The following is a 25,911-nucleotide window of genomic DNA, read 5'->3' on the forward strand; positions in this document are numbered from 1 at the left end:
CACTGTCTCTTGAGTACTACCACGGGCTTACCCGAGTGGTCACTTGATACATACCCTTGTGAAGTATGTGGGGCGAACAACTCTTTCCTCTTCTCTAAGGCGGCCACCAGTGGTACTATACTACTCACCAGCATAACTTCCCTATGTGGATTGTTACCAGCACTGCTACGGCACTTAGCAGCCATATGCCCTTTCTTTCCACAGGTCCAACACATTATGTCCCTTTTTGGACTAAACCTTCTAGGACTATCTGGGGTTGACTTGGCGGCAGTGCGGGGGGGGGGGGGGGGGCGGTCTTATCCTCTGGTTTATGTTTGGCCGAATATCTTGAGTAGGTCTTTGGGACATACCTAGCAGAAGACCTATGTGTCAAGATGTATTCTTCAGCCACAGTGGCTGCTGCACTTAAGGTCTCCACCTGTTGTTCCTCTAAGTATGTCTTCAGATCCCCTGACAGGCAGTCATTGAAGTCCTCCAACAGTATGAGTTGCTCGAGTTCTTCTTTCGTCTTCACCTTTCGAGATGCACACCACTCCTGAAAAAAACGTTCCTTGATGTTCGCAAACTCGGTGAACGTGTGCTCCGAGGTCTTCTTCAGGTTCCTGAACTTCTGCCTATAGGCCTCCGGCACCAACTGGTAAGCCATGAGCACTACCTTCTTCACCTTGTCGTAATCACTGGAGTCATCAAGGGACAACGTGGAGTAGGCAATTTGGGCCTTCCCAGTCAAGACAGGACTGTATCATGATGGCCCAATTCTCCTTTGGCCAATCCAAAGAGGCAGCAACCTTCTCGAAGGCAGCGAAGAACTTCGAAACTTCCTTTTCGTTGAATTTTGGGGTCATCTTTATATTTCTCACTGGATCGAAACTCTTGTTTCCGTTGTTTTCCTCTAGCCACCTAATCGCAGCACTTCTAACTCGTGTAGTCTTTCCTTCTCCTTTTCTTCTCTTTCACGTTCCTCTCGTTCTCTTCATTCTTCTCTTTCCTTCTCTCTTTCTTGTCTTTCCTTCTCTTCTTTTTCTCTTTCTCACTTCTCTCTTTCTCTTCGTTCTTCTCTTTCCTTCTCTCTTTCTTGTCTTTCTTGCTCTAAGGCTAACAGTTTCATTTCCATTTCCTTCTCTTTCATTTCCCGTTCTATCTCTAACTTCTTCCACTCTATCTCACGATTTATTTCTAAGGCACGCATTTTGACAGAAAACTTATATTCAGTTCACCCTCATCACTTTCACCGTCACTACCTCTATCTTCCTTTTCAGTGGCAGCTACCACCTCACTTTCCTTTGTACTCTGTGCCTCGCTTTCCTGCTTCTCCCCAGCCTTCAAATGTTTGTGAACCTTCGACAAGATCTCAACACGGGAATCACTGTCACGTATTTTGATCTCCAGATAGGCACTCACTAGCACAAGTTCTTGCTTTCCCAGATATTTAAATCTGGCAAGACAGTCCTCCTTGTTCGGAAAGTCCAGAACATCGTCCAGATCCTCAATGGGCACTTTCTCCGCCATTGTCACTTAAGTGGTGCACGAACACTTAACACACCGCTTCACTTGAGCACTTAACACACTGAGCACCGCACTCGCCAATACTGCACTTAATCACACCGAGCTCCGCACTCGCCAATACAGCAATTGATCACACTGCACTGAACAGGACATATAACGTCCTAATAATTACAAACAGGGGAATTATTCACAGGGGATTGCACTACGTCACCACCCCCTGTCAAACGTACCTGACAAGGGATTGGATCCCGCTGGGGATGCCAATTATGTTACGGCCCTAATGGGACGCAACCGGGTTCTTTTCTGATGGTATTAGAGTTTGGGTATCCAGCCCCAAGTTAGTAGAGGCTTTCAAGGGGTGAAAGTAATGCAAGTAAAAATGAAAAGGGGAGGTACATTAAACACACAAGTCCATCACTTTACACTATGTATAATTAGTCTTCCCACCACCATAGATAAATAAAAGTCACAAACCGGAAATATCACTACACAATGCACATTATCGTCTCACTCTGAAGACGCTGAACACTTGACGAAGCTCACTCCATGCAGTCTTGCCTGGTTTCCTATTCAATGGCACTACCCTCTGCAAGTACCAGGAAACCACGATGAATCTACCTTGGCCACAGGCCAGCCAAATCACAATTCCACTGGGTGCCTCGTCGTGAAGGCCCACAACCACAGTCCAGCCTGTAGCTGGCAGGTACCAATCAGCTTCACGCTGTTAGGCCACTTCACGACGAATACTAGGGTTATGAGCCCTAGGCAGGAGCCTCGCGTAACTCGCTGGTTACTCTCCTCATTCGGCACCACAGTCGGACGTCTCTTCCACCAGCCAGCCACGGGTACGGCGAATCCCGACACTGCCACTCCTCAGGCAGACAGTTAAACACTACAGTTCTCGTCCGGCAGTGGCTCACTGCTTCTGCAAAGCAGACTGGTGAAGAGACCTTGGCTGCCTTGGGTAGACGGACTCTTCCTGCATCACAGCAGCCCTATGTTGACTCTGTGAAAGCAGACACATCATCAGTACTGGGACACTACATGGGAACCACTAGGAAACATCACTTATTGGCTTATACACAAACATACAGCTTCTAGCTCAATAGATGGCGCTGATGTTCTGAGCACTACCTCACCAGAGGTCAGCACTAGCTACCTTACGAGATACCAGGACAAGAATCTAGCATGTCGAGCTGGCATATTCCTGCCACCACTAGATGGCATCGTCCATTTCGTGGGGGTTTCAGGAGTGGACTCACAGATGGCGTTGATGTCACTGCTCCGTGCTCTGACAATGAACTTGGGTTCATAACTGGTACATTAGCCAAGTTGGGAACTGCCTAATGTGTTCCTTCGATTGCCTGTTACACTGCACACGTTTTTTCTACCGTCCCTGTGGCTCAGGTTGGGTACTCGGTTTCCGCCTGTGTCCCCTTGTGTGCCACTCGTGTTACGATTTATCTTTATCTTCCCTGTCGCTTCCTCGGGGAGTGTAGTGACGTTTTGCTGCGGTTTTGGTACTGTGGCTGTGTGTAGGGGTTGGTTGTGGCATTTTATTCGGCCCTTCCGTGCTCCCTCTAGGGGCCCTCCGTCCTTGCTGGTCTTGCTGTGCCGGGCCTGGTTTTTCCATGTTCCTTGGATTCTCTGTCCTGTCCTCGTCCTCGCCTCGTTGTGCAGGCTGGGGATGAGTTTGGGGTCTTCGTCTCGCCCCTCGACTATCCTTCGGTTATGGTTCAAGTTCCAGAGCCCAGTGGGCTCCCTTTCTTAGTGTTTTTCACGGCTGCCCCGGGGTTTTTCTTGACGCTGGGGCTTTGGGAGGACAGCTCGGCCCCGGGGCCTCAGGCCCCGTTGGTCCCTGCCGGGTTTTTTCTACCCCTCTGGGCGGGGCTTGCGGTTTTGTGGAGTGGGGTTTTTCCGTTCCCCCTCTCCACACGTGCTTTTTGGGCGTCGGCCCCTCCCTGGGCTCGGTTTCCTTGTCCATTATGCCCGTTGCTTCCGTCTTGTCGGTGGGTGCTTTTCTATGGTCTTCGCCTCTTTTTTTTTTTTCCGGGACGGGCCTTCTCCGTCATGTCCCCCTCTTCTTGGGGTTCTGCATGACTTTGGTCTCGGGTGCAACGGGGTTTTTGTGCCTTCGTCCTTTGTGTTTGCTTCTTTTTGTTCTCGAAGGTTCGGGACGGTTTTGCTCCTTCCCGTTTTCTGGTAACGTCTGTCGTCGTTCGGTTGAGCTTCCCTTTGGTCCTTTCTAGGGCTTGTGGGTCCTATTCCAGGCAGCTTCTGGGTGTTTGGCCTTGTTCTTTTGTTCATATCTCTTCTCTTAGCGCAGTCTCAGCGCTGCTCGTTTTCCTGGGGGCGATTTTGCTCCTCTTAATGAGTGTCTTTTCGCTCCTGCCCTTCTGCGGGATGTTGGTGCGGGATAGCTCCTTATGCGGGTTCCTTCCCTGTCGGCTGCACTTGTAGTGGTGGTGGACTTTCACGCTTGTGGCATTTTGGTTTTGGTCCTGCGTTTCTTTTCCCTCCTGGGGCTGTCATAGGATTGGCTTGCGGAGGATGTAGAGGCGCTTGGGGCCTGTTCCTGGGTCTGGCACCTTGGTTTCTGCTGCTAGCTTTCGGTATCGATGTTCCTTCTGCGCCATTTTGCAGGCTGTCTCGTGTGTTGTTTCACCTCCGGCCTGCTCATGCACTTGCCTGTGCCATTCTGGTCTTTGGACTGGGTGCTCTCCTGTTTTTCTTCTCCTTGGTTGTGGCTCCTTCGGTTCAGGTTTGCTTTGCATTGGCTCTCTTATTATGTTGGCATTAGCCTCTGAGCTTCAGAGCGTGTGGCAGAGCTTCATGCTCTTCTCAGGCGCAGTGGTTTTTGGCTCCTATGGTCGTGGTCATAGTTTTCTTCGTCTGCAGCCGTTCTTCCTCTTTCTGGTGAATGATGTGCCTGCTGCTTTCTGGAGGGGTCCTTGGGTTGTTGTCTCGACATCGTGTTGAGGAGTGGTGCACCGACCGCCTCCCGGGTATGTCCCCTTGTTTTTTAGGTAGTCTTTGGTGAAGTAGCTCCGAGGAGCCATAGGAGCTCCCCCCAGAAAAGCAGCGTTGAATGTAATGAAACGCCATTTTCTGTGTGAGTCCTGGAGACTCCCCGGCACCCTCCCTGCCCTCCGGTCGGTGTTTTTTTAGCGGTTTTGATATCCAGCCTCAGAACTGGGGCGGGGATCGCCGGCGCGGGGGTTTGGGGCTCCCCCTTCCCCCTCCCGGGCAGGGGGGAGCTGCGCAGACATGCGGCGCGGCTCGTGTGACGTCATGCTTGTTAGTTCGTTTTCCTGGGGAAGTTCTGTCTACTTGTTTGTCAATTTTTGTTGTTAACCAGAATAGGGGTTTGTTTTGTGGCGCTTACCTTTCTGGGTGCCTGTCCCGGTCGATGGCAGATATAGAATGCTCCAAATCACATGTGCAATTCTATGGGCCATTGCTCCCCGTGCCTCTCGTGAGGGGGCCTAGGTTCTGGCTCGTGGTCCCCAGGTAGGCCTAGAACTCCACCCACATCGACTGATGCAAAATAGTTATGGATATCCATATCAGCCATGGATAGCTCCGGGGAGCCTCTCTCGGACTCACCCAGAAAATGGCGTTTCATTACATTCAACGCTGTTTTTTTTATCGTATATGATGCATATTTGTGACCTTTACAATGTGTATACAGTAGAACGTTCATAATGTTCCCTAGAACTGTGATACATGTGTCAGTAATGTGTCCACAATAAATGTTTATTGTTACAATATTACCTGTTAAAAATTCACTAAAATTACAATATGTACAGTTTCACACACTATTTACACAGTAACACACTGTATTACACACTCAGTACTTCGGAAGTGAGTAATAATCAACGAAGTAACCCATGGTACACAGCGCGACTTCGCTCTCAGTGCACCAGGTACAGATAAATTTTCGCTTCCTGTTTCTTCATTCTGTGTGCTTGCAAATAACGCACTCACGTACACCCTTGGCTTTAGTACTTGTAGGTTGTATGTAGCCAAGCTTGTAAAGCATAAGGTAGTATTGAAAAGATTGTAGGAAAAGATCAATTTGTAAGGTAGTCTTGAAAAGATCGCTTTGTATGCTCCCACACAGGAAGAGATTCAGCTTGCCTGAAGAGTGTCCGTCAGTCAGAAAGAGATTCAGCTAGCCTCAAAGAGTGTCTGTCAGTTAGGAAGAGATTCAGGTATTCTTGAGAATATCTAGGGAAAACACCACCATGGAAACCACTAACACTGTTCATCTATGTTATTTGTATCAGATGCATCATCACTGAACGCAGAAAACGATTCATCTATGTATCATCTAAATAAATTGTAGATAGCATAGGATTGCAAGGGTGACGCTCAGAGCTACAATTGGATACTCTCGCTGTATCGTTCTCATAGGTGCTGTATCACTTGCATCCGACCTTTGAGTTAGGTCCTTTTTGCGCCTAGCTTCCGCTATATTATGACCCTTATGTTCTTCAAACAATAAGGTTTGAATTTCACCGACAGAGCATTATCTTTCAACACCGCGTCAGACAGGTGTTTGGGAGCCAGAGGCGCGTTCGCCACCCAAGGTTGCTCAGCCAGCAACCCTAGGGCATTCTGGGAATTTTTTCCAAGATGGCTGCCTCTAACTGGAGGTCCTAAGAATCCATTTTGTACACAACCAACCTCGTACACATTTAGAATTGGTTACGAAAAATCAAAGAGAGTTTTCTCAGTTGGCGCAGTTAAAGATAATGTGATGTCTAACTACAGACAAGTGTTAAAATGTAGGGAAAACAAATGTCTTTAGACAAATTCTTAGTAAGAGAAGCAAGCAGTGAGCTACAACCAGGTCCTAGTGGTATGCCTGCAAAACCCCAGAGAGAAGTCATCACTGCCTGATTTTATAATGGAAGGGGACTCCCCTTCCAAACAGTAACACCTCTCCTCTCTCCCCCCCCCCCCTTATCGTCTTCCATATGCCAACAAGAGTCATCAATAATGGTAAGCTATAACCTGTACATACTATAGTATAAAATATTTGTGTGAATTTGGTATGAAATATATTTTGAAATTAATATTTTTGGAAGTGTGGAACAGATTAATTTAATTTACATTATTTCTCATGGGAAAATTTGTTTCAGGTTACAAATTTTTGGGTTACCTACTGTCTCTGGGAATGGAGTATATTGGTAACTGGAGGTGCCACTGTATGTCTTATACAGCAGAAAATATGGAGGTCTCTGTTAGGTCATTCTGGCTGAATTGCGAATGCTTCAGGGACACTAGGCTTCAGTATAACCCCACAGAAAATCATAAAAATTACGTGTTGTGCTGATGTTAGTATTTGTAGTGAGCATCTGGGCATGGTCTCCTCATTTGTCATTGGGATCATGTTTAACTTAGCAACTGACAGGTATAGATCAAAATGGAGCTTTAACTTTTAAGAGAAAATTTTTATGATGAGATTGGACTCCCAGGCACATCACTACTGGTCGAACGTGGCCAGTTATCTTGTAAAACTTGTAGGATTGTGGTACGTTGAGCGCATTGTGGTTCAGTTCACTTGTTAATATCTACAAGGAAAAGTCTGCAAAAGTTGGGACTGTACACTGAGAATACAGTAATGCAGAAATGACAAACAGTATAGAAAAATGTCTCAGATAATCTTAAAATGTCAACTTGGCTGCATTATATCTACTTGCTAAGGCTGCATTTAGCATGCTGTCACATACAGTACTTCTATATCTTTCTCTGTGTTATTACCTACCCCTCATGCTCTTTTGGGAATGCCACTCCGCCTCTACACTTAGCAGCACCCCACACATTTCTAACAACAACAGTGAGTCAGCTGTTTCATAGATCCAACATATATTCATCAACATGACTTACTGTACAGTATTGAAATTAATTTTCCATAACTGCTTGGTATATGTATTATTATTATTGCTGCTTCTATTTGAAGGGAAAACTCATTATAAGATGAGTGTTTTGTGTACTAGATGATATTTAAACATTATGTCCAGAGTGGAACATTGTCTATAATAAATCAACCCATCTTGGTAATAAATGTATCTTTATTTGTAAGCTTGGGATACAACCATGCAAATAGAATGTAGTATTTTCTTGGAAAAAAAAAAAAGCATTACTAATATGTTTTCTCTGGACTACTGGGCATTGGCACCCATAGGTTAGGTGGGCTAGCATAAGTTTGTACACTCGGGTACGATAAAAGCTCATAATTTGGATGCTTGTTTCATTGTAGAAATGAATTACAATATTAGCTTGTCTGTGATCACTTTTTTACAAATGCTGTCGGCAGACATTACCTGCGCGTGTCTTATTTCTTACTGTCTGCATACAAAGACTTTACATTGTAAACTTGTAAAAACCTTTCTGACATGAATTCTTTTACATTTCAGCTATAGAAGATGATTACATAGGGCCGCGTCTTGAGGATGGGAAGGTAACGGAGACGTTTATGCGGGAGCTGATGGAACATTACAAGGCACAGAAGAAACTGCATCGTCGGTATGCGTACAAGGTAGTGGACAGTATGAGTGAGAAGTTTTGCATTCACAGCTGTGATATACTAGTATACTAGTATTGCTGCATACCTTCCTTGTGGCTACTGCCTAACTATTATTCTGTTTTATACTTGATGGCAGTTACTGATTCTAACATTAAAGTTTGTTTGCTTTATAACATTTACAATCACCATCACTAGCTCCAAGCAACAGCCTGCTGGACCAAGCTCTCACAAGTCAAGTCTGGTCTCGGGCTGGGCTTGGGATGTAGAAGAACTCTCAGCACCCCATCAAGCGGATATCACCATCACAATCACTAGCACCACCACCACTGTCGTCACCACCATTACCATAATCACACCATCACCATAAAAATAAGCAAGAGAGGCAGAAGATCTGTATATAACTACACCATAAGGGTAAGGCAATTACAAGAAATTGTAAGAGAGAGCGAGAGAGAGCTGAGAGTAGAGTAGAGTCCTAACACCAGAAGCTCAAGTGACTAACAGCCTGGTTGATGACTGGGCCATGGGGCAACCTGTCTTCTTACAAATTACGTCTGAATTTGGCCGCTTACCCGTATGGCCGAAAATGGACATAATTTCGAAATGAAAAATAATTGAAAATAAATTTTGGATTTTTTTTTTCCAAAACAGTAAGTTGAGAATCCTCTGGTAGGTTAGGAGGGTAGGAAATTCTCCTAAAGTTTCAAAACGTCATGAAAAACGTTAATTGAAAGTTTACTCTCCTAACCTAACTGCGTAAGCAGGAGGACTCAAACAGAAAACGGGACAGTATATCACTTTCGTGAGCCAATTTCATTTTAAATTACGTACATTTCTGTGGGGAGCCCCTACAGCTCCCTGGAGCTTAACGGGCTAATGTGTTATATTAGACCGGGACATTAGCTAAGGAGTTCAGACCTACCAGGGACCAGCGTCAGAATCTGGCTCCTTCAGAGGGGTTTCAGGGAGCAATGGCCCTGGAAAACCCCCTTATGGTTGGGGTTTTCCTTATCTGCCATCGACCAGGGTCAGGCACCCAGAAAGGTAGGCATAACAAAACAAACCCCACATGGTAAAAAACTAAAACAGAAAACTGAACAGAGAGGTAGAAATTCCCTACAATCCCAAGGAAACATGCAAACGAGCAAACATCACACTTTACTGCTGTGCCGATCGTCCGCACAGCCCTCCCCACCCCAAGAGGGGGAGGGGGGGGCCGAACCTCACCGTGCCGGCTGCCTAGCATCAGTTTGTAAGCTAATGTCAACTGGGACAGACACTTCTCTGGCCTCAGTTTCCTAGGCGGTGTTTGCCTTTCGTGGCATTCACTGCCGTGTGTTGTGTTGTGCGGTGACTAGTGTTCTTCATCAGTATCGGGAGCTGCATGCGCTTAGGGGCTTCCTTCCCTAAGTGCCCTGTGAGTACTGCCCCTGCGTGCCAGGGTTATCTTCCCTGGGGTGTTCGGGAACCATTCCCGTAGAGATTCTTGCTGCTCGTTATTTGGGTCCCCAAGGGGCTTGGGGCCCTTGTTTGGCCTTGGGTAGGGACTGGCATTGTGCTGGTTAGGGTGCCAAGGTGTTGCGCAACCTGCCACTACACGGCGACCAGTTCCTGTTTCCTCTGAGGACGGTCTACTTTTGCGGGGGTTTTCTTTTGTTTTTATTTTCATTTGCCTGGTGGGGGTCTATCTAGTGTGGCTATAGTTCCACTAGTAGTGTTTGGTGGCCCTCTGCTAGGCCTCCGTGATTGTACACGTTGCAGGGGTTTTCTGTGTTGTCCTCTACCCCTTGTTAGTTTTGAGTTTTAACCGGTTAGCAACACCTTGCCCGGGCTTCCTGTAGTTGTTACCCTACGGGCCCTGGAAAATTTTGTCGGGGCTCGGTTGACCACTGAATGTGACTTCCGGGTTCCAACCCGTCTTGTGCGGGTTTGTTGGTTGCTGGGCCCTTGTCTCCAAGTGACAGTCGAAACTTTTATCTCCGTCATTCTGCCTGTTGGGTCACTGACACCTTGACCCGAGTCTTGCGAGTTGTGTTCTCTGCTTGTTCTCCAGTGCCCTCCTGATGTTATTACTGTTCAGAGTACAGGTAGCATCCGTGTTGCAAACTTGGTTTAGGTTGCTGCAACGTGCTAGATTGGTTTTCCACCCGGATGCCCCGGGACCGCCCCGTTTTGGTTAAGTGCTGTTTGCCCTTTCCCTCCCTGTTACCGGCTCCTGACCGACTGTGGGTATCGGGGTCGGAGCGGGGTTTAGTTGGGGCTGAGACTCGGGCGGTTTTGGGGGCTGTCCTGTTCGGGTTGGGGACAGAGGTTTTCGAGCCTGTTCCTCCTGCCAAGGCTTCTGGGTCTTACCAGTGGCCCTTCCTTGCTGTCTTTCCCCTGGACTCTATCTTTTCTTTAACCACCGTGCTGCGCATAGTTTATTGTGAAATTTCCCCGGTGCACATGAAATAAAGTGTTCCCAATAAATTCTTCTTTTTTTTCCCCTTCCCTGAACATGTCTATGTAAAAATAAATACCAAATTCCACTTACTTTAGCTGTGGGGACGTGGACAAGGTGCACTGTGACGTCATCAGGGCCTGGTCGCCCGTAGGTGAATCGCTCAGACACGGTCATGCGGGCCATTCAAGCACCGGGTGTTGCCACAAATATATTTTCAATTATTTGTTTTATGTATTTCCAGTGCGGTTATATTTATTTTTTTATCGTATATGATGCATATTTGTGTCCTTTACAATATGTATACAGTAGAACATTCATAATGTTTCCTGGAACTGTGATAAATGTGTCAGTAATGTGTCCACAATAAATGTTTATTGTTGCAATATTACCAAGAATTCACTAAAATTACAATATGTACAGTTTCACACACTGTATTACACAGTACTTCGGAAGTGAGTAATAATCAACGAAGTAACCCATGGTACACAGCGCGACTTCGCTCTCAGTGCACCAGGTACAGATAAATTTTCGCTTCCTGTTTCTTCATTCTGTGTGCTTGCAAATAACGCACTCACGTACACCCTTGGCTTTAGTACTTGTAGGTTGAATGTAGCCAAGCTTGTAAAGCATAAGGTAGTATTAAAAAGATTATAGGAAAAGATCAATTTGTAAGGTAGTCTTGAAAAGATCGCTTTGTAAGGTCCCACACAGGAAGAGATTCAGCTTACATCAAGAGTGTCCGTCAGTCAGAAAGAGATTCAGCTAGCCTCAAAGAGTGTCTGTCAGTTAGGAAGAGATTCAGGTATTCTTGAGAATATCTATGGAAAACACCACCATGGAAACCACTAACACTGTTCATCTATGCTATTTGTATCAGATGCATCATCACTGAACGCAGAAAACGATTCATCTATGTATCATCTAAATAAATTGTAGATAGCATAGGATTGCAAGGGTGACGCTCAGAGCTACAACTGGATACTCTCGCTGTATCGTTCTCATAGGTGCTGTATCTCTTGCATCCGACCTTTGTGTTAGGTCCTTATTGCACCTAGCTTCTCCAATATTATGACCCTTATGTTCTTCAAACAATAAGGTTTGAATTTCACCGACAGAGCAATCTTTCAACACCGCGTCGGACAGGTGTTTGGGAGCCAGCGGCGCGTGCGCTACCCATGGTTGCTCAGTCAGTACTAACCCAGCCAGCAGCCCTAGGGCATTCTGGGAATTTTTTCCAAGATGGCTGCTTCTCACTGAAGGTCCTAAGAGTCCATTTCGTACACAACCAACCTCGTACACATTTAGAATTGGTTACGAAAAATCAAAAATAGTTTTCTCGGTTGGCGCAGTTTCCCGCCGACCGAGAATACTCGGTTGGCGCAGTTAACACTTTCGCTCGGGGATGACGCAGCATTGCGTCATCCGTTTACTGGCGGTAATGCCGGGGATGACGCAGCATTGCGTCATCCACTTTAAAAATTCGCCAAAAATCAGGTTTGTATCCGATTTTTTGGGGACTGGTTTTAAAATGTGCGCCGATGTCTTCCCATTTCCTTTGTTGAGCCTTGTGGCCCTCAGGCGCCTTGGCACACGCCGTGGGCCCATTGTCTTTGCTCCACTGTTGTGACCAATGTCGTCTCCCCTCGCATCTCAAACGTGTGAACATTTCGGCTATTTTCCGTGGCTATATTTCTTACTGCGGCTTTAGAAACTATCTACGCTTACTCCACGATGGATAGTAATCATGAACAAGGCCCTTCCAGGAAGAAAATTGCGAAAGAAAGGCTTGAAAAGGGTGGGAATTGGGAGTGTAGTAGGAAGGCCTCTGAGCGCTCACTCACGGCTAACGCGTGGCCCGTCTTCAACTCGTCGGCGGTTGGAGCGTGACCAGGTGTTTTTTTTTATATGCTAATGTTCCTCTAGAGAATTTTATTACGAACCCATTGAGACCAAAATGAAAGACCTAGGACAAAAATTGAGGTGACCAGAGTGAAAATAGTGAAAACATTTTATCCCGTTTGCGCGCTCCCGGGTAACTCGTTCGCACTTTCTCTGTTTGCTGCGGGTAATTAGCCGGGCTTTTGGAGTTTATATGCATTTAGTGCTGTAGAGAATTTTATTGCGAACACAATGATACCAAATTTATTCTCGTAGAAGGAGAATTGAGGTGACAAAGTTGAAGAGAGTATACACTTTTTGGAATTAACGCGCGCTTCCGTGACACGCTGGGGCCCATATCGCCCTGTCGAGGGGTGGCGCGCGGGGTGAGCGAAAGTGTTAAGTGGTTAACCCTCAAACCGCTAGGGGCCCAAATGGAATTCACACCCACAGGCGCAACAACAGCAAAAAATTCCAAAAAATTCTTTTGTCTTATAGAAGTGTTCATTTTTGTTCCCTGATCACGGAAAAAATAACAAAAAAATCGTAGGTGGCATATTTTAGCTGCAATAGGGTAGGGAAGTGTGGCAAAAAAGGGGCGTTGGCAGAGCTTTCGCCAGATGAGGTCTACTCCGCCCGAGCTGTCAGACGGCAGTTGCCACAAATATATTATTACCTAATTATTTCAATGTCTCTGATTGATTTTTTCTTAGTTTTTTTGCAGTAATATTATTCCATACAGTGAATTGTGGTATATTTATATTATAAAATGTGTGAACCATCGCTGTACTCAAAATTATGGTGTGCATATTAGTGATTCAATTATTATGTTCATAAAACAATAAACAAATAGTTTTGCTGTTGTTACACTATATACACAGGTTATATATAAGTATTTGCATGTTTTGTACACCATAACGAACTACTAAGTTGGTCTTGTGAGTCAAAAAGCAACGAGGAGTGACCGCCAAACACCAGCGAGCCACTCACTCCCTCAACACCACCTTACTCACCCTCATTCACCTCCTACAATACTCTTTCTGTATTTATTCACTATACACAGACGTTATATATACGTATTTACATGTTTTGTTCACCATAACTGTACATCTAAGCTTGTATGGTGAGTAAAGGCCACAAAGACGTAGCTACTCACACAGTCAGCTGATCGGCGGCCGCTCTCAAGGCCAGACACACTAATATTTGTCCTTCAACAATACTGTTTGTGGTGTTATTACGCTTTATACACATATTATATATAAGTATCTACCTGTTTTATTCACCATACCTGAACAAATAAGCTGGTATGGTGCCCAAAGACTATTGTGGTCACCAGTAAACAACATGATAAGTCGTGCAGACGACGCCACCGCCCTCACCAAAATGGCGGCTCCCAACCTACTCCTCTTGCTGTTTATACCCTATATACACATGTTATATATAAGTATCTACATTTGTGTTCACCATATCGAACCACTAAGCTGGTATGGTGAGTGCAGTCAATAAATGGTGGCCACACACAGTCAGAAGACGACGCCACAACCCTCCCTCGCACAGCCTTACGCCTCCCTCCATGGAGCACAGCGCTAAATATCAGCACAATCCTGCTATTATCAGAATCCTGGTCAGTTTTATCACAGTCAGGGGGCTTCAGTAATACTCTCACTGCTAAATAATAGCAGTATCATATATATTATGGTATTTGTAGGCGATGCTGTGGTCACAAGCTGAACAGCGGTGCTGTGAGCTCGTGCTGCATGCGCCAGCCTTGGTGGCTTGCTCAATACTGACTGCTCTCACACCCAAGAATGTTGGCCTGGATTTTTTTTCTAGGTGGCATCTGGCAACTATCGGTCGTGGCTGTACTATAGCTGCCCCTATCCCAGGCGGGGAGTTTAAATTATAGCGCTAGACACGAAATCATATATAAATGATGTGCGCGGTTTCGGTTTTGTCACTGATATCATTTATATATGATATGCGCGGTTTGAGGGTTAAGGGCAGAGGGCATGGAGTGTGAGATTTTTTTTTCTTTGACACTTATCAAAAGAATTAATTCCTATTAATGTTACGTTTGTCGTAACCACCTCGCAAGAGAGGCAGACGTTAAACAGCAAGAGCTGCCAGTGGTAGATATTTAATTTTAAAGCCTAAGATCACAGGAAAGCGGGAGCAAATAGCCAGGCGACACCACACGGATGTCATCTGTCACTTAGGTCGCAGGCTCCTCCTAGTAGAGCTAATAGAGGGTAGCTGACAGATTCTCACTTCATTATTTATATAAGTGTGGTGCTGTGCAATGGACTCGAGCTTTAGATACAGACTTGATATGAACATAAGCAGGCAAAGCATTTCAGAACATGAAATGTGGGGCAGTAATATTGGAAGGTTTGACGTAAACGACCGTTTTCTAAAATATAACAATTTATTCACAAAAACTAGAACTACTACAACAAAGAGTTTACGTTACTTTACTGTCACTCCAGTGGTGCATTAAAGAACAGCTATTCAACAGCCTGATGGACCCACGGTATCCTTATCCAGTCGTCGCTGACTGACTAATGACACTAACTGAACAAAGTGGTGCCCACTGGTGACGCAAGCTTGCAATCAATATTGTCACGGCCTCACGGTGAACAAATACTATAATCACAAAACTTGACTGGCGCTCGCTGCTCTCAACGAGGTACCAAGTAACAAGGCGGTTAATCCAAGAATAATAACCCCTTATAAAAATCTTACGTTAACACTTGTCTCTCAGGACAATCAACAACAAAAGTTACACTAATTGAATTTAAACAATTACGTTAACACACACGTGTCTCAACGACACTTAAATGGCAGCAATAACTCGTAAAGCAAATAATTACATCAACTTGAAAGTCAAACATTCGGTGAGTAATTCCCACTTAATTACTGACACAACAGCCTATTAATTCAGACGAGTTTTGAATAAAGCCTACTGTCTCTCAACTGACAGTTCATGTCTAGTCTTACGACAAGATTACCTTAACGAGGGTAGACTACTGTACCACACACAAGTTTACAAGACACTCCGTGTAAACAACATCAACACCTTGTGAATTCACTAAGTGGCGGGTACTAATTCTCCTTAATTAGCTACGAGTGCTTAATCCCTCTGCCCGCAGACAGATCTGATCAGTTCAACGAATTACAACAGCTTAATTACGGCGCAATTGACTCCGATCATGACAGACCGGTTAACCCCTTACGTTAGTCAATCAATTAATGACAGCTTGTTAAATCGTTAACACCACGTTAGTCTTCACTTGACAATTCCTCCACTGTGCAAACTTCACTGTGACTGTTGCCAGTACACATCTCTACGTTAATCACAACGGTGTTCAACAAAACAACAATGACCTCGTTAAGTAAATCATGACCCCCGGTGATGTTAAATGACTCTAATTCTCACGGAATCCTTGACAGTACACAACGCATTCCACCAAGGACACAACTTGTCTACAATTTAGACATGGTATAACACAGTACATCACAGTACATCCTTGCCACTCATGGCAAAACTTGTAAATAACTTCCCCAGTAAATTATCTTCCTTCACAGCTTACCACAACACAACAGTAAAATAAGCGCTGGCCAATATAATAAAGAATTATTAATAACCAAGGGAAACCTCCCTGTTACCACTTGCACTGCTGAAAAGGGAATCAATTACGGTAGAATTACATACACGGCACATATAGATAAATGGAAACAATTAAAGAACGTTTCTCCACCACTGAATGTGTGTGTGTGTGTCCTCACACACGTCAATCTCACAGTTGGCTTACACTTCAACTGATGACATCAAACAGGGGTAACTCACATGTCTCCTATTCCCATTCACCTCACCAGGTGGTCGACAGGGACAGAGGACAGACGAAACACTGGGTGCGAAACCAGCTTCAGAGTTTTATTACCCAAAAACGGAAACTGTACTTACATCAATCTCGCGGACCTGCCATACACACTCATACATACATGTCAACCTCAATCCCACTCTGGATGATGAAGTAGGCGTCCTCACTACTTCGTACACGGAGTCCTAGACCACGGGGATTAGCTCCACACACAGAGACCAGGTGGCGCGGACCCGCCGGCTGAAGGGAGCCCAGGAGTGCGCGCACAATAGATCACACACAGTTGGAACATGATACCACGCCCTCCTTACTGATGCGGTACAAAGGGTACCGGCACCGGTACGCGGTGTTACACGGCACACGAGAATGACAGAGTCCTTCACTGTTCACTGCTAATTCCTCGGGATTATGAATTTAAGGTTTCCCTCATAACACTGAAACCTTCTCTAGCTCGTCTCACTGCAGTACCTTCAAGCTAAGGTACGATAGACGGCGGATGTCACTAACACACAACGATAACAGCCTCCCTCAGTCCAGTTGCTCTGAGATGGCGTCTTACGATCACACGGCTTAGATGACAAAGTTCACACTGTTAACATCGTTGAATACACCTTCCCACAACGATGGATTCTTACGTACGGCACCCGGAAAGATAGCACGACGATGAGCGTGACTTTAGTGATGTTGCAGGTGGTATTTCCCGATGCTTAACCTTAGCATGAGGAAGTACATCCTTTGTTAGCAACGTTCCTGGTAAGAATAATTATTTTGGCGCCAAGACGGCTCTGTTTTTTTTTTTTTTATTATTATTTTCTACCACAGACATGGCCACATTTACAATGCTAACCAGCATATATACATTTTCTTCTGTCCTCCATGGACAGGGTTAGAGATGTGTTAAACATATAGTTCAGGGGGTTTATTGAATAATCAACCACAGAAGGTGATTCGGTGCTTTTAAAATGCTAAGCTAACCTACATACGTAAATACATAGATACACAGATTTACGTATGCCCTACATAAAGTGTTGATGTATCTTTTACATAGTGTCATTAATGTGCATTTACAAATATGAAACGTAATTCTGATCAGCTTCCATATATACTTTATACACATACATATACATACACACACACACACATACTTACATATACATATATACATACATATATACACACACATGCATTCACATACCTTTGTCTCTTTTACTCTGACAGGGTGAGATAGCTGATAGAGAAACTAGTGTTCATTTAAGCACTTAATTACTGAAGGTGATGAAGGTGCTTTTACAAGCTCAGGTTATATAGTTACATCACATACATACATTGTATAATTGATACATTACATGGTTAATCTTGGGTACAAGTCCAATATATCATCAAGTGTTCCAGTACTCATATAGTAATTACACAGTTCAGCATACCTTAGTCCAGGAGGGCGAAAGTCAGTCAGTATGGGACATTCTACAATATAATGTTCAAGAGAGTGCATGTTTTCTCTTTCACAAAGTTGACACATGTGTACTCGACATTTGGGTTTTGAGAAAGCTGCCAGATACGTCTATATCCCAGGCGTATTTTCTATCATAATATTTAATGCTACAACTTTCAGGTCTTTGTGAATTTGTTAGGTCGGTGAGATCTTCATTAGATATTTGTTTAAGTATTCTCTTTGTCACTGCTAATGAAACACCCATATCAATTTCTACCACTGGTTTTCTACAGGCTGTCTTTGCAAGCATATCAACAGTGTCATGCCTTGAGATGCCAACATGTGATGGTATCCATAGGAATTTAATTTCAAATCTGTTTTCTTTAGCAGCTGAAACATTCATTCGAATATCACTGACTATTTTCTGGGTGTCACTACTATGTGCGTTCAATGCCAGGAGTGCACTCTGCGAGTCACAGTATATAAGTCCACTGCCTTTGTCTTTTAAAAATTCAGTGGCAAGGTATATGCCTGCAAGTTCGGTTTGAGTTGTACTTGCCCAGTCTTTGACGCGCTTCATTGCTGTATGTACGAGAGAAGATTGTTCAAATATATTACATGCACATCCAGTACATCATCCACCTTCTTCTACACAGCCTGTCGGTATAGCACTGATACACATCGTTACCCATACTCTGAGTACTTTCAGTGATGCCTTTCAGTGTTAACTGTTTTAATAATGTAGAGTGCACACTATCTTTCTTGGGCGCATTTACAAAATCAACTGATAGATCCCAGTTATCCCATGGAGTAATTGGTTGATTAATCATTAATTGAGTTGGGTACATATTTAATATTTTGATGGAGTTGGCTACCTTGTAGAACCAAAATACATAATCAGATTTTGTTCTTCTATAGACCTCAGGTGAGTGCAGCATATTAGAAAATTTAGCTTGAAACTTCATGTGTTGTCTAGATCTACACATTGCCTTCATGCCGAAAACTGTGCTAATAGACAAAATTCTCTTACTTATGGTAGGTAATTTTAACTCTGCTCTCATATTAACTATTCTCGTGGATTTTGGAGCCCCAAGGATGAGATGCATAGCTTCATTTTGCAAGGTTTCAAGAGATTTCAGCTCTTTGTCAGTATACAGTGTGAGATGTAGAGCATTGTAGTCAATCACAGAGTGTATAAATGATACATAAAACATTCTAGCAAGTCTCACGTAAATTCCATGATTGACACCAACAAGGACCCGCAAGGGCTTTAATCCTCTTGAGAGAAGGAAGGTACCCAGGGTCGTTAATGGGGACACCAAGGTATCTGTAAGATTTGCAATTCTCATGTGCTCGCCTATCTATATGATAATTGGCTGGTGGAATATCCACATGGAATTAGGGCATGAGATTTCTATACAGAGATAAGGAGGCCACATTCTTCAACTCTAGTAGCAAAAGCATCGAGCAGAACTTGCATTCTAGGCTCGGAGGCAGCCTGTAAACATATATCATCAGCATAACAAATGAACGTGTCTTCATTATTAGTTGGAAGATCTTTAATAAGTTTATGCATCAGAACGTTGAACAACAAGGGGCTGAGGACCCCTCCTTGTGGAGTTCCCAGTTCAAAGTGTTTGCATTAAAAGGCAAGTGTCAAGTGCATTAAAGCACTCTGTGCTTTTAATGCAATTAAACAAAACACATGTTGTTCGATTAGACAAATAGCCCTTTGTCCATTTTAAGAATTTTCCTTGTATTCCTAGCTCAGCAAGCTGTTCTAGTATGATTTCCGTGTTTGCTGTATCAAAAGCTGCTGCTAGGTCGATGAAGACTGCTTGAGGGAAAGCTTCAATATGACCGAAGTATTCAGCAAAACAGTGTTGTGTACTGAGCCCAGGCATAAATCCAAACAGTTGGGGTGATAGGTGCCCCCTTTATACAATACATGAGTCGGTTAAGAACAATACGTTCAAGCACTTTACAGACACACGATGTAAGAGATATGGGTCTATAATTATCTGAGTGTGGTTTGGGCATGAGAACAATGACACTCTTTGTCCAAGCATCAGGTAATACTCCTTCACTTACACTCATTCTGTACAACACTAAAAGTGGATTACCTGGTACGTGTGAGACTAATCTCAGTAGACTGTAAGTAATACCATCCTCTCCAGGAGCAGTTGATTTTCCCATCTTTAGTGCATGATTTAATTCCCATTCAGTTACATCATTAAGGTCCGACACGTCGATAGCTGTACAGGCAAGATTGATGGTTCGTTGTCTGTTGGGGCGTGTGTCATCAAGTTTGTGCCTTGTGTTAATTGGGAGTGAGTCGTAGCTTGATGTTAGTGCCCATTGATCAAGGAAAATGTTTGCTTGTTCTAGTGGGCTGTGGTGCAGTGGTTTGGTTGGGCTGCTTCTAGAGATTTTTCGTATCTTTTCCCAAACTTCCACATGTGTTGTTTGGGTGCCATGCGGTACCCCTCAGCATCTTGGCCAATCACGGTTCAGCATTCCTGAGGCCAAAGCACCTTGGCCAATGGTGTACCTGCCTCACAACGCTACCCCCTCTCTCACGAGATGGACACGTGATGGGGAGGGTAGCCTACAACTATTAACCCCCCAAACCTCCCTCTCTACACTTGTACAAAAATTTCCCCTGAAATCAACTCCCTCCTGTAATTTCCTTCACAGACCTGATACAACGATCAGAATGACATCAATGGCTAGCAAATGTTACGGGCTGTCTAATGACACCCAACACGACTGTGGAAAAGTTATATTCAGAAAGTTGAATCACAGTGCACATCACTGGTGCACTATGCAATTTCGTACCTCATCCAGTGCACGAGAGAGCAGGAAAAATCTGTCTCCTGACATGGAGGACGGCTCTGCCCCGGGGCCTCTGTTCTGGGTTCCCGGGGTTGTGTGGGATGCCTGCTAGCAGTTCTGGGGCTGTTTGCCTCTTCCTGGATTTTCTGCTTCTGGGCGGAGTTTTTCGTCCATCTAGTCTGCTTGCTTCCCACATTTGCTGGCGTGTTTTCGTATCTGTTGCGTCGGTCGCGGCCCCGTTTCTGGTTGCCATTTTCTTCTGCCGGTTTCCTGGCGTGGCCACCAGGGCAGTGTTGCGGTTTGTTTACATGCGCCTGGGTACGTGAGCTAGCATTTTGGGTGAGTTTTTCACGTCTTTCAGGGGTTTCTTTGCTTTTCTTGTGTTTTCTGCCCTTCTTCTGTTCATCTGGGAACACTTGGGTGTTGGTTTTTACACCGGTTTTTCTGTTTTTTGTCTGTTTTGGGTCTGGGCCCTAGGTTTTGGTCACAGTGTCCCTGTCTGTTTATGCTTGCTCCCACACCTTGTCCTGTAACGGGGGGTGGCGGAAATACCTCTCTTTTGTCCATTATTCCAACCCCCAGTTAACTAACGAGGCCGGGGGAAACAGCTCTCTCTAGTCCGTTATCCTGTCCCCAGTTAGCTAACTATTCTAGAGCACTCCCAGAGTTCCTAAGGCAACCTCTCTCGTTCAACACCTTGTAACCTAGGTATTTGACTACCTAGGTGCTAAGACTACAAAGCGCCGTAACTTGATCAGCTACCCGAAAACTCTAGAGAGAACTCTAGAACACAGTTCACTGCCACAAACGTTTAAGAGAAACGAAAGGAAAGAGATGAATAATGAGGTAATTAGTGAGGGTTTGGGGTGAGAGAGGTAGAGAGGTGGGAGGAGCGAGGAGGGTCATTAGTTGAAAGGGAGAGTTCCAAGAGGGGTGGAGGGAGAGGAGTAGATAGGTAGAAGTAGAAGAATAGATAGTAAAAGTAGAAGAGTAGATAGTAGAAGAAGAAATGCTGCCACCATCCATTCTAGACCATTACATACAAGACAAGGAATGGAACTTGTCTGTATCAAAATATTCTCAAAAGATGTTATTACATCTACAGTCCGGCAACCAGGAGGCCTGGTCGACGACCGGGCCGCGGGGACGCTAAGCCCCGGAAGCACCTCAAGGTAACCTCAAGGTAACCCTGTATCAACTCCAAACATGTACTCATTAATATCATGAACCTGTAACCACAGAGGCTTTCTCACCTCAACTCAAAAACTCTAGGGAACCAAGTTAAAGGCAATTTAAATGATAAATTCAATTATATTTCATATGATAACTATCATAATTTAAGCAATTCAAATGTTCCAGTTTAATATGCAAAGTGAGTCATCATCCAAGAATTTGAGAACCCTACAACTTGACTGCCCCTGATCATTACACAACATATGTAAACACGACCAAGTCACCTTAATGCTCAACTCACCAAGTGTCTGCCTATAGTTGGATTGAGAGGTGGGGGGGGTCTGTAGTTGACAGAGACTGTCCCGCCCTGCCGGCCGACAGCCTCCCTGCTAGGCCGTCTTCTCTGCTCTGCTGACTGCTGTTCTTCTCCGTCTTGTTAATGCTCTCGAATCGATAGCTCTCCGAGTATATATTGGGAAACCTAGTAACTAACTCCGCCCACAAGTAGATAGCCTCAGGCACTCTACCAAGCCACTCCTTAAACGTCGGCATGTTTGAAGGCTACCAGGCTCCAATTATAAGATTAGCAGAAGCAAGGTGGAATTTGCATGATCTGACCTCAGGTCACTTGAGGTCATTAACGCTTAGAGGTGTGAGTCTCAGGTCGACCAAACTGGCGCCTTCTCAAATCCTTGTCTGTGACTCCTGAATCTCTATATATTAAATAAAACTAAACCAAACACTTTTACAGTGTTACAGTCCCTCGGTTTTTGGTCTGGTTTGGCTGTTTCCCTGGGGGTTCTGTCTGGGGGCTGTGCTTTGCTTTTCTGTGGTGTATTTCCGCCGACAAATGTGGTAGTTTGGGCTCCCCCGGATTTGATTCTGTGCTCCTTTAGGTTCTTTGGTTTCGTTCCGGAGATGTCTTCCTCTTGGGGCCCCTTTCTGGGTTCAGGGGGCTTTGTTTCCTTGTGTGTGACCTGGTTCTGCCTTCTGGGGTTCTGGGGGATTCCTGGCTTGCAGGCTGATTTTTTTTTTTTTTGGCACGTGTTGTGGTCGTGCTGAGGCCTTGGGTTTTGCTGTTGAGATGGACTTTTTGATGCAGTTTTGAGCTTTTTTTGTGCCTTCTTTGCCTGGCTGGCATGGTGCTCTCTGCCCACTGGTCGGCAGCTTGTATTTTTCTTTTCTTTATTTAATTTTATTTTATTTTCATGTGTATAAGAGTGTGTGTGTGTGTGTGTGTACACATATATACATGTACATATGTACACTTATGTGTGTGTGTGTGTGTATACATATATACATGTACATGTGTACACTTATGTGTGTGTGTGTGTGTGTGTGTGTATACACATGTGTATATGCGCATGTACATGCACACGTACATGTAATGCCAGTAAATTGCAATGTGACGAGGATGGCAAACTGTGGTCAATAAGACAAGACCTCTCAAAGGAGGACAGAGAAAAGCTGAAAATGAACCTCATTGAAGCGAAACGTCTAAATGGGGATAGAAATGAAGACATTATACAGGCAGATTTGTAAACCTCATCTTGGAGACATTCATGTATCAACACGTCAAGCAGGCCACAAGAATGAGGGAAGGGGGATGTTCCGTCAGTACTGGATCTAGTATTCACCAGGAAAGAAGAAGAAGAGGTATTTGACATCCAGTACCTTCCTCCCTTGGGAAAGAGTGATCATGTCCTCTTGGACATTAAATACGCTATGAGATATAATCTAGTAGAGAATGGAGACAGTGAAACAGTTGTTAAACTCGATTTCAAGAGAGGACGTTATGGGGAACGTAGAAATTTTTTTCTTGGGTATAATTGGACAGACTTGTTGCTAGGCAAGGAAGTAAATGAGATTTATGCCAAATTTTTCACAATATATAATGAAGGCACACAAACATTCATACCAAAACAGACATGCAGACCTAGGAAACAGGGTTGGTTCAACAGAAATTGCGAGAGGGCCAGAGATCAAAAGACACAAGCATGGAACCATTATAGAATTGGCCAAACCCCCAAACATACCAGCGATACAAAGATTCATGAAACAATGACACGTCAGTAAGGAGAGAGACAGAGAGGAACTTTGAGAACAGTATTGCAGACAAATGTAAATCAGATCCAGGCCTTTTCTATAAATTCATTAAAAGTAAGCTGCAGGTAAAGGATAATATTCAGAGGTTGAAAATGGGGGACAGTTACACGGAAAATGAAAAGGAAATGTGTGAAACATTAAACGAAAAGTTCCAAAGTGTATTTGTACAAAATGATATCTTCAGAGAACCAGACACAATAAGAATTCCAGAGAACAACATAGAGCATATAGAGGTATCTAGAGATGAAGTGGAAAATATGCTAAAGGAGCTAAGTAAGAACAAAGCAGCTGGCCCAGATGGCGTTTCAGCATGGGTTCTGAGAGAATGTGTATCTGAGCTCAGCATTCCACTTCACCTGATCTTTCAGACATCCCGGTGTACAGAAATCGTAGCAGACGTGTGGAAAAAGGCTAACATAGTTCCAATCTACAAAAATGGCAGCAGGGAAGACCCCCTCAATTATAGACCTGTATCATTGACAAGTGTAATAGTGAAAGTATTGGAAAAACTAATCAAAACTAAATGGGTAGAACACCTGGAGAGAAATGACATAACATCAGACAGACAGTATGGTTTTTGATCTGGAAGATCCTGTGTATTGAATTTACTCAGTTTCTATGATCGAGCCACAGAGATTTTACAGGAAAGAGATGGTTGGATTGACTGCACCTATCTGGACCTAAAAAGGCTTTCGACAGAGTTCCACATAAGAGGTTGTTCTGGAAACTAGAAAATATTGGAGGGGTGACAGGTAAGCTTCTAACATGGATGAAAAATTTTCTGACTGATAGAAAAATGAGGGCAGTGATCAGAGGCAATGTATCAGACTGGAGAAATGTTACAAGTGGAGTACCACAGGGTTCAGTTCTTGCACCTGTAAGATGTTAATTGTCTACATAAATGATCTACCAGTTGGTATACAGAATTATATGAACATGTTTGCTGATGATGCTAAGATAATAGGAAGGATAAGAAACTTAGATGATTGTCATGCCCTTCAAGATGACCTGGACAAAATAAGTATATGGAGTACCACTTGGCAAATGGAATTTAATGTTAATAAATGCCATGTTATAGAATGTAGGATAGGAGAACATAGACCCCACACAACCTATATATTATGTGAGAAATCTTTAAAGAATTCTGATAAAGAAAGAGATCTAGGGGGTGGTTCTAGATAGAAAACTATCACCTGAGGACCACATAAAGAACGTTGTGCGAGGAGCCTATGCCACGCTTTCTAACTTCAGAATTGCTTTTAAATGCATGGATGATATACTAAAAAAATTGTTCACGACTTTTGTTAGGCCAAAACTAGAATATGCAGCGGTTGTGTGGTGCCCATATGTTAACACCTTGTTGCTTTGGGCCCTCGAGCACTGCACTACCCCAGGTGGGAATTCGTGTTCCCCAGGAGGGCAAGGGAGAGCGAGGTAATTCTGAAAAGTGTATAATCTTTTCTACTTTGCCATCTCAGTTGTCGCCCTAAGACATTAAATTTGGTATCAATGTGTTCGCAATAGAATTATCTATAGGCATAAATGCATATAAACTCCAAAAGCCCGGCCTACCACCCGCAGCAAACAGAAAGTGAGAGCGAGTTACCCGGGATCGCACAAGAACAATAAAATGTGTACATTCTTTTCACTTTGGTCACCTCAGTTCTGGTCCTAGGTCTTTCATTTTGGTATTAATGTGTTCGCAATAGAATTCCCAACAGGAATATATGCATATAATGTAAAAAAAACGTAGAGCGTTCCACCCACCGACGTGATGAAAGCAGGCCGCAGTTATCCAGAAGAGAGCTCCAGGCCTTCCATTAGAGAGTGCGGTAATACTAAGAAGTGTATACTCTTTTCAACTTTGTCACCTTAATTCTTGTCATAAGTTTATCAATTTGGTATCAATGTGCTCGCAATAGAATTATCTAGAGGCGTAAATGCACATAAACTCCAAAAGCCCGGCGTACCACCCACAGCAAACAGAGAAAGTGAGAGCGAGTTACCCGGGATCATGCAAGAGCAATAAAATGTGTACGTTCTTTTCACTTTGGTCACCTCAGTTCTCGTCTTAGGTCTTTCATTTGGTATCATTGTGCTCGCAATAGAATTCTCTAGAGGC

At 44.1% G+C, this 25,911-nt stretch overlaps 1 protein-coding gene across 1 annotated transcript in view; it reads left to right on the forward strand.

Moving 5' to 3' along the window:
* Nucleotides 1–25,911, forward strand: part of PpD3 (protein phosphatase D3) — a 196,834-nt gene that overhangs the window by 64,469 nt on the left and 106,454 nt on the right. Inside the window, exon 4 of the mRNA XM_045751458.2 lies at nt 7,932–8,053. Coding sequence (XP_045607414.1) covers nt 7,932–8,053 — 122 coding nt within the window. The remainder of the gene's footprint in view (nt 1–7,931; nt 8,054–25,911) is intronic.

The sequence above is a fragment of the Procambarus clarkii genome, chromosome 5 (assembly GCF_040958095.1).
Source record: "Procambarus clarkii isolate CNS0578487 chromosome 5, FALCON_Pclarkii_2.0, whole genome shotgun sequence".
In the NCBI taxonomy this organism is placed as follows: Eukaryota; Metazoa; Arthropoda; class Malacostraca; order Decapoda; family Cambaridae; genus Procambarus; species Procambarus clarkii.